General features: G+C 44.9%; 1 protein-coding gene and 1 long non-coding RNA gene across 3 annotated transcripts; both read left to right on the forward strand.

Annotated features, from left to right (window-relative positions):
• The first annotated feature begins 3,409 nt into the window (after positions 1-3,409).
• LOC130201658 (uncharacterized) lies at positions 3,410-5,448 on the forward strand. Its single transcript, XM_056426744.1, is given in 2 exon segments — positions 3,410-4,587; positions 4,977-5,448. Coding segments are annotated over 2 exon segments (1,650 nt in total).
• Positions 5,449-8,170: 2,722 nt separating this feature from the next.
• LOC130201718 (uncharacterized) lies at positions 8,171-9,069 on the forward strand. 2 transcript variants are annotated; one of them, XR_008833235.1, is made up of 4 exons: positions 8,171-8,274; positions 8,440-8,469; positions 8,651-8,746; positions 8,869-9,069. It is a non-coding gene; the product is annotated as an uncharacterized LOC130201718 (long non-coding RNA). The 2 variants fall into 2 exon arrangements; XR_008833234.1 differs by having other exon boundaries at positions 8,651-9,069.
• Positions 9,070-10,185: the final 1,116 nt, after the last annotated feature.

A 10,185-nucleotide genomic window follows, 5' to 3' on the forward strand; every position in this document is an offset into this window, starting at 1 on the left:
AGACGGCATTGCCCTGGCATCCAACACCACTGTAAAGAATCTTGGCGTTATCTTTGATCGGGACTTGTCCTTTAACTCCCACGTAAAGCAAATCTCAAGGACTGCATTCTTTCATCTACGTAATATTTCAAAATCAGGCACATCTTGTCTCAAAAGATGCAGAAAAATTGGTTCACGTTCGTTACTTGAGACTGGATTACTGCAACTCCTTATTAGCAGGCTGCTCTAATAAATCTCTTAGGTCCCTCCAGTTGATCCAGAATGCTGCAGCTCGTGTTCTCACTAAAACTAAGAAAAGAGATCACATCACTCCTGCACTAGCTGCTCTGCACTGGCTCCCAGTAAAATCAAGAATCACTTTTAAAATTCTTCTCTTAACCTACAAAGCCTTGATTGGTGATGCTCCATCATATCTTAAGGAGCTTGTCGTACCATATTGCCCCACTAGAGAGCTACGCTCACTAAATGCGGGACTACTTGTAGTTCCTAGAGTCTTAAAAAGTAGAATGGGAGCCAGAGCCTTTAGTTATCAAGCTCCTCTTTTATGGAACCAGCTTCCAATTTCAGTCCGGGAGGCAGACACAGTCACCTCGTTTAAGAGTAGACTTAAGACCTTCCTCTTTGACAGAGCTTATAGTTAGGGCTGAATCAGGTTTGCCCTGGTCCAGCCCCTTGATATGCTGCTATAGGCTTATAGCTGCCGGGGGACGTTTTAGGATGCACTGAGTACCTATCTCCTTTTTTTTTCTCTCCTTAAGGATGAATTTTCATCTCTCAATCACACGTTACTAACTCTGCTTTCTCCCCGGAAGTCCTTTTGACTTTACGTCTCATGGGGTCATCGGACCCTATGAGACGGCATAGATCCTATCTGCCTGATGGATCGTCTGGGTCGTGGAATTCCTGCTCATGACTACGCCACTGTCCTGTTGAGACTCCGCCCACTCCTCCTCCCCACCGCCATCTGCCTGATGGATCGTGGAGGTCTCCATCGTGGAATATGCCTACTATGAACTATTCATACACTCTGTCATATTCATTGAATGTATTTTAACTCTAAATCTGTCCTTCTGTACACATTACATCTATTGCATCTGTCCATCCTAGGAGAGGGATCCTCCTCTGTTGCTCTCCTCCAGGTTTCTTCCCTTTTTTTCCCCCTGAAGGGTTATTTGGGAGTTTTTCCTGGTCCGATGTGAGGTTTTGGGGCAGGGATGTCTATGTGTACAGATTGTAAAGCACTCCGAGACAAATTTGTAATTTGTGAAATTGGGCTATACAAATAAACTGAATTGAATTGAATTGTGTCTGTTATGGCTGTTGGGAATGACTATGAATTTCAAAAATGTATGACCAAATCATTTCTGTACATACATTATCACATATGTGCATAATACAATGTTTTTTGAATGTATTCTGTGTGTGTAAATGTTCCCAAAATGGTAGTAGCCTATCATATGATATGGCAGGTTGTGTAATAATGTTATGTCACTTTAGGAAAATGGCATGGGCTTAAGCAGGCAGAGGACAGTGAACGTGTGCTTGTGTAACTAGGAAGAGGGGACTGAATATGCTTGTGTAACTTGGACAGTGATGTACAGGACAAGTGACATTTTATTCATTTTTATTCAGAAATAACTGTTTCTCAACAGTTCCATCTTATCACCTCTCCTTCTCTCCTCACTCTCCAAACTATCTCTCTCTCTAAACTCTCTAAACTCTCAACCAACAACCCACATGTTGAATGGAGCCTGAGGGGTTTATATTGCTGTCAAACCTCCCGGCAATATCTGAACCACTTCCTGAAGCAGTCACGTGGTACAGCCGGGCAGCGAGGCTTCGGACGTCATCATTTTTGGCTCCTCCCCTAAATGAAGCAAGCCTCGATACGCGCTTCGAGGAAACGCCCCCTCCATACTCGACACACGCTTTGAAGCGTCGGCACATCTCGTAACAACACTAGTTTAAAAAGTCTTTACTTCTGAAAGCAAAGAAATACACGCACATCTGCAGGCTGCAGGCTACTGAATGAAGTGCCTGTCTCTGGTCCCCTGCTTCCTTCACAAAAGTACCCGTATGAGCTTTACTCATTGTAACCAAACGTTAACCTCCTTTATATCACCCGTGTTTACTAAGATGTAAAAAGTGGCCTGACAAAGTATAGCACATTATAACCAACAACAAAGTTCTCTGTGGCGGCTAGTTTGTAGGCAGCAGGTAAACACAGTGCCTTTTTTTAATGGTTTGTGAAACCATCAGAGCTGGAACAATAAACAATGGTAACCATGTGTTGTGTTAAGATTAAATGACAAATTAGGAACTGAAACGACAGCAATTTAACTTTCTCACAATATACTACTAATCCTAGATAGTTTCGCCTGCATGCCATTGAATCTGGAGCTGTGGGAAAGGAGACCAGGGCTGTGTCCTATCACATGGCCTCTTCTTCACATCTTCATTTCTAATTCTTGCATTGTAATATATTCATCGTGCGTCTTTCATCTGTCTCGTCCATTGTCGTGAATGCAACATCTAAGCAATGACTGGAAGGAATTTCTTTAAATGTGGCATAAACGTCCGTCTGGGTTCAAGGTTCAAGGATTAACTGATTAGAATTTGGTTGTCAGAGGTCACGGTCACTGTGACCTGGAGGTACACTGCAGCTTGACTTGTTGGCGATAATTCTAGTGTTTCATACTGTGCTACAAACAAATTCCACTGACTCTGAATGTGTGGCTGTTAAAGTGAAATGAAATGTTGAGATAATTCAAACTTAATGTGAATGCAGTTATTAGTTCAACAGAAAATAATTCAGATAATGAGCATCTTACCTTTTGTAAAGAGAAGATGAGCTTCTGTTTCCTCTAAACACAATATAAAGGCTCTGAGGAGGCTTTGCTGCCACCGACACTTTTCATATAGCAGTGCCGCTGTCACTGATATCACATCAAGATGTTTTAGAGTCGGTCATCATATATCGATGAAAGGATGGAGAATTAAAAATGTATGTATTCGGCCATTAGATATGACTTGGCTCATATCTTGGTTTAAAAGTTTTTACTAAATTCTCCACTTGCATTTCCATCAGCTGTTGATATACATGGACATAACAGGTTAAGACATGTTCTCCTCGAAGTAGCCGCAGACTGTGACCTGACCAGATGCAGCAAGATTAACGCAGACTCATACCAACTAAATTACGTGGTAAGTAACTGTAATTGTTTTTCATCGTAGTTTAGAATGAACCTCGCTACTTTATTAGTTTTTTCCCTTCTTTTAATCACTTTATTTCTTTTTATAATTTTTTTACTTTTTATAATTGTTTTCTTTTTTTTATTACTTCATTCTCGACACAACAGTGCAGAAAGCAGGGATTCCAGGCTTTTCTGGTTGCTTGGAGCATACAAACATGATATGGCATCAAATCCAAGCTGCCAAAAAGGAGGGAAGAGATCTCCATGTCGTGTTCTTGGACCTCGCCAACGCCTTTGGTTCTGTTCCTCATAGTCTCTTGTGGACTGCGTTTGACCTGTTCAGCATCCCACAGGCTATCACCACTCTTGTCAAATCCTATTTCCAGGACATCCAGCTATGCCTCACAACTAAGGAGTACACCACAGCATGGCAGCGTTTGGATATAGGGATCATGGCAGGATGCACCATCTCCCCTCTGGCCTTCACCATGGCAATGGAGGTCATCATCCGAGCCTCCCGATGGGTGGTAGGAGGTCAGCAGCTCAAAGCTGGTCTTCGACTCCCTCCCATCAGAGCGTACATGGATGACATGACCACACTCACAACAACCATGCCATGCACAAGGCGACTGCTGAAAAAGCTCTAGGAGAACATCGAGTGGGCCCGGATGAAGATAAAGCCAAGCAAATCCAGGAGCATATCAGTCGTCAAGGGCAAGCTGTCAGAGCAGCGCTTTTTCATTGGCGAGGAACCCATACCAACAGTGTTGGAGAAGCCAGTGAAGAGCTTAGGGTGCTGGTACGATGCCAACCTCAAGGACAAAGATCAAGTGCACCAGCTTAGGCAGGACACAATCTGCGGCCTCGAGAGTATCGACAAGTCCCTGCTTCCTGGCAGGTTAAAGTTCTGGTGCCTTCAATTCGGTCTTCTACCCCGGCTGATGTGGCCTCTTACCATCTATGAGGTCCCTATCTCCAAGGTTGAAAAACTGGAGAGGTTGATCAGCTCGTTTGCCAGAAAGTGGCTGCGTCTTCCCATGTGCTTCAGCAACATAGGGCTGTATGGAAGAGGCATTCTGGAGCTGCCTGTGTCCAGTCTTACAGAGGAGTTCAAGTGCTCCAAAGTAAGGCTGGAAATGACACTAACAGAATCCCGTGATCCATTTGTAGCCCAAACAGCTCCTACTCTGGCGACCGGAAGGAAATGGACTGCAAGCGCAGCTACACAGCAGGCAAAGGCAGACCTAAGGCATCGTTACATTGTTGGCTTTGTGCAACAGGGGAGAGGAGGCTTTGGCCTCGGAGAGAGCAGACCATCGTGGCACAAGTCAGCTCCATCTCAGCGCAGAGGTCTGGTCGTTGAGGAGGTGCGCTGGCAAGAGCAGGCAACAAGGTGCGCAAAGGCTGTCTTCCAATCGAAACAGGGACAGTGGATGAGGTGGGAGGGTGTTGAGAGAAGGAAGTTCTCTTAGAAGGAACTGTGGAGTATGGAAGCATTTCACACCAGCTTCATCTTACGAGCAACGTATGATGTCTTGCCATCTCCCAGTAACCTTCAACAATGGTACGGAGAAGACCCAACGTGCCCACTCTGCCCGTCTCCAGCAAACCTTAAACACATCCTGGTTGGCTGCAAGACGGGCCTGACTCAAGGCCGTTACACCTGGCGGCACAACCAAGTGCTGAAGTGCCTTGCAGCTATGCTGGAGACCAGACGAACAACCATCAATGGCCTACCTCCATCATCCCGTCCTACATCTGCAAGAGGTTTTGTCTGTGAAGGTGCAAAGCCAACCAAGGCCAATACAACATCAGACCTCGGTCAGCTGGGAGCAGCGCGAGACTGGAGGCTTGTGGTGGATCTGAGTCCAAGGCTCTACTTTCCACCAGAGATCGCCACTACGAACCTCAGACCAGACCTCGTGCGCTCTGGTCCTCCTCAACTAAGAAGGTGTACATCGTAGAGCTGACTGTACCCTGGGAGGACGCTGTAGAGGAGGCCTACGAAAGAAAGAGCCTTAAGTACGCTGAGCTGGCAGCTGATGCTGAGCAACGTGGCTGGAAAGCCAAAGTTTGCCCAGTGGAAGTCGGCTGCAGAGGCTTTGTTGGAAAGACAACTACCAGGCTGCTTGGGGATTTGGGAATTCAAGGCCAAGCCCAACGCCAAGCCATCAAAGCCCTCTCAAGCGCTGCTGAGTGGGCAAGCCGGTGGCTGTGGGTGAAGAGGAGAGACGCCACCTGGGCCCCAAAATAGCATCTGTGGCACAGAAGGGTTGAAGCAGAGGGGGGCATATCTGGGACGCCAGGTGTTGTGGGCCTATCATCGAAACACCGGAGATGGAGGGTGCCCACCTGATGACTCCAATGAGGCTTTTAACCCTTTTGTCCCACAGACGGCACCATGACCCTTACAAGGAAACACCTTGCATGTCTGCGCCAACCCACTTTACATCTCAGGAGTGCAAATCAATCAATCAGGGATTGTAAAACCTAGTCCTAAAACAGAACTTTATTACTTTTTATAACTTTATTATTTTTTAACTTTTTAAATTTTCATTACTTTTTTACTTTTTCTTTATCGTACTTCATTATTTTGTATTACTTTATGACCTAAAAAAACTTTTTCTTCTTTTTATTACTTTTTATTATATTCTGGGCTGATTGATCCAATAACAGGGATTTTGCTCCAATTACAGTGATATTGATCCAGTTATAGCTGCATGCTTTACATGCTGTAATATCACTCTTATGATTTATAGGGTTAATCCTGTCACTGTGTTGATGGGCAAAGAGAACAACCAATCAGAGGTACTGAAGATGACACGTGTTAAGAATATAAAAATGCATACATAGTACCCCATGTCCCTCACTTTGCATTAAGGCCCCGAAGCACCAAACCTTGTGTCCTCCTATGGCAGGGGTGGCCAACCAGTCAGAGACTAAGAGCCACATTTTTTTACTGTGTTACCGCAAAGAGCCACATCATACACATATGTGTGCGCGCGCACACGCACCTCTGATCAGCCAGATTTATTGTAAATGTCACACACCAACATGATGAAAAACTGTACCTGCTTTTCTGCCTGGCTTTTCAAAGCGACCAACTTGTTCTTGCGAAGTTCCGCCCCTTTTGGAAATTCCTGTTCGATGTTAGGGTGGAGTGAGCTGAAGTGACGCTGAAGATTTGAAGCTTTGAAATGCGCTAATGCTGCGTGACATATAAGGCAGATCGGCTTGCCATTACGTTTAACAAAAAAATATAAACTCTCCCACTCTGGCAAAAACGTCCTGTGTTCTTCTTCATATTTTCGTTTGGCTGTGCTTTTTCCCCTGCCATTTCAAGAGGTAACTTGACGGAAATTGTTTACAACACAAATGATGGCACACCAAAGATTCTCTCGTCGCTCGTTTGACGTCACTCAACCAGGCTTACATGGTCAGTGTGCCATCTAGCTGTAGGGGGAGTGAATGACAGCGCCAGCCAAGCATTTTTGACGCATGTCATGTGACAGCTCCTGAAGAGCCGCATGAAACTAGTTAAAGAGCCGCATGAGGCTCGCGAGCCGCGGGTTGGCCACCCCTGTCCTATGGCATTAGGGCTCTGACCAGAGAGAACAGCTCATACTCATGCTCACCCACATGGAACATACTGACACTGCTGGATAAGAAGCACAGATACTGTAGGTACAAACACTTCTTGACCTCGGCCAGAAGATGATACATCCACACAGGGAAGATAATCAGGAACTCTGTGCAACCCTTGGCTCTGACCTCACCCTGACCGCTCAGTCGTAGAATTGAGATTTAATAAGAGCCGTACCTGTCACCGTCAAAGAATATGTTTATGAAAGCAACAGATAGTTTCAATGCCTTTTAGTTTCTATTATATTAAAGAAACTGCACAGCTCCTGCTTTAGATGGAGAACAACATACAAACACACACTGATTATGATGATGGAAAGAAGATCGTGAGCCCAGAGGGTGGGACCACCCTGAGCTCCATCAGAAGGTGTTCAAAGTCTAAACCAGGAACACCTCCATCTGTTTTAACCAACCACTGCTGCTGTCGTGAGGCCAGAGGGTGGGACCACCCTGAGCTCCACCCTGAGCTCCAACGATGAGACGGACAAAGATTAAACCGAGTGACGTCTCCATCTATATTATCTAGTCACGCTGGCTCTTAAAGATATAAAGAGTCATGTTCTCCTGGAGAACTCCAGTCTGTTATTGAACGATGCTTTGAGCTGACTTCATCCTGGCCCGTGCTGCACGTTAAATATTTTGTGTCTTTGGACTTTTTGTTCTACCACACTGAATTAAATCCACTTTGTTTTGAATTTTACTTTGCCGTCCTGGTCATCTTTTCCCAACCTTCGACACACGTGACAAATAAAGTTTTGCTTCTGACAGCGAGAGTTCCACTGAAACAAAGTGACGCCCCACGGTCTTTATTCCTCCGTCATTATATTCCCGGTAACACCGGGTATACAGCCGGGACCGCTGGACACCAACACATCTGCTAGCAGACTGTCACGCTCGTAGCTAGCGCTAGCTACGAGCTAGCTTAAGCATGGTTATAATGGCTAATTTATTATTTCTTGGGCTACTTTTATGAATGCAAGACTTGCAATCAACGTTCCTGTACTAATCTGAGTTCAGGCTGCTCGTCATAATCGGTCTCCCCGTGTTCAGGGGGACCGGTGACGGTCTCCCCATGCGCCCAGCCTGACGCTGGTGTGCTCCACACGGGCTCATGCAGTCACACGGCGCAGCCTCCGCTGTCAAAGTTAAATATGAGAGGCTATCGTAACCTGCTGACAGGGCGGAGTCACCAGAGAAGTTCACAACAATAGTTTTTTTCAATTTCAAACGGCTCAGGCACCGGAAAGAAGCACCGAAATGTGCGTTGCGTTTCGGTCCGTGTAATACCGCTTGTATTGGAACCGGTACCATATTGGCACCGGGTAGTTTTGATTTCAAAGAAGCGTTACCTAACTCAACTTCAGTAATATAAAACCAGCCCAGTTCAAGGCTCGCCACTGCCAGTGATCGCGCTCGCTCTCTCTCGACATGAACCTTTGTGAGTATCACCGTTCTTTGACAATACTTAGAGTCATTTGAAAATACTGATACTTTTATTAATATAGGTTTTTCTTATAACAAAAATAGGTAATGATATGCCAAATGTCGTTGATTTAGTAAAATAACTGGAAAGGTTTATCCCGATGTTTATCTTGTGTTTCAGTGACGGCTGCAGCCTGGGTAGTGGGAGCAAGTAAGACTTAATACAGCCTTCATGGATCAACTGTGTTTACTTTTTCAACTAATTTAAACAGACGTGAATGTGAAGTGCCGTTTACATGCAAAACGTATCATGCATGATCCTGTTAAAGTGGCCTGACAAATAATAATACCATGAACAACAAAGCTCTCTCTGCTGTGTTGCCCATGTGCAGTAGTTGCTGTTGCCCTGGCTCCTGCTGTGGGAGCAGAGGCTGATGCAGTCGCTAACAAGGAAGGAGTGGCAGTAGGAAGTGTGGTGGAGGCAGCAGGTAAAACACATTATTTGAACTTTCTCACAAAAGACACAACATTAACAGGGTGTTACACTCTCACACGTCGGAACATCTAACGCCCTCGTGTTTGTGTTCATAAGTCATAACATCACCCATAGGCTCACACAGCTCGGTGACTTTCACCGACTCTGGATGAAAGACTGCAGCTTCCAGCGAGACTAGAGTAGCAGCAGTCAAGACACTGAGATAAGCCCCGCCCCTCTAAGGCGGGAATGAAGCGAATGGCGCTCGTGTGATTGGTTGATAATGAAGGCGACATTTGATTGGCTACAGATAGTTCTATGTTTAAAAAAACGCGGGATTTAAGAGTTAAGCCACGGCAAGGAAGTCTCAAAAATACGTGCGCATGTGTGTAGCGTTCCACAAACCCATGCATTGCGATCCACAAATAAATACATATAAATCCACAAACCAAGAGTTAAATCCACATAGAAAGCACTCCGAGACAAATTTGTAATTTGTGAAATTGGGCTATACAAATAAACTGAATTGAATTGAATTGAATTGAAATGGTGAAGTATCGTATCAAAGGCTCAAAATGGTTGTATTTGGAGGATAATTATTGTGTATCTGGCAACCCTGAGATCGGTCGACCAATGACTGTTCTCTATACTGGGAGATACCATTTCCAAAACTTGTAAGGGGTAAATACTAGTTTATGAAAACCCAGAGAAACACAAATATCCGACGAAGCAAAATCCCGGACGTTTTTGGAATCCCTGCCGGACGCATTTTTTAGGGCTCAAAAGCAGGACATGTCCGGGGAAAGAGGACGTCTGGTCACCCGATGTCCAGTCGTCCCCAGTGAGAGCAACAGGGTGCACGTTGTAAAGCTGTCGCTTTTGCAGTCCTCTCCTTTTCATACAACTCGTGTATTCTCCGTGTGATGTGTGTCTTGAGGGCGTCTCATACCTGCCGTCATTTGTTGAGATTCTCCATGTTTGTTAAACCGCGAATGACTTTCTTTTCCGGTTCCGCAGCAATCAGCAGACTTTTACAAAATAAAAGCCTGTGAGCAACACACTTTTACAATAATAAAATAAATAATAAAACCTGCGTTAACGCGCGATAAAATAATTGTCGGCGTTAATTAATTGATGCGTTAACGCAAGATTAACGCGTTAACGTGCCCAGCCCTAGTAAATATATATATATATATATATATGATATTAATGTTATCACTCCCTCCAGGAATTACACGCCACCGTCGTTCTTGTGTTACTGATAGATTTATTGGATGCAGGCGGACTTCACAACCTCCGTCACATCCACCTTCACAATCCACCGTCGAACTGTACAAATACATTTAACAAAATGGTTGGCGTTGACATTGCATAAAAACAGTTGACAGAAATATGCGCGACAAAAACATGAACATAAAACATAAAGAACGTACCTCACTGGCTGCACACAAG

This window comes from Pseudoliparis swirei, chromosome 11, assembly GCF_029220125.1.
Source record: "Pseudoliparis swirei isolate HS2019 ecotype Mariana Trench chromosome 11, NWPU_hadal_v1, whole genome shotgun sequence".
Classification (NCBI taxonomy): Eukaryota; Metazoa; Chordata; class Actinopteri; order Perciformes; family Liparidae; genus Pseudoliparis; species Pseudoliparis swirei.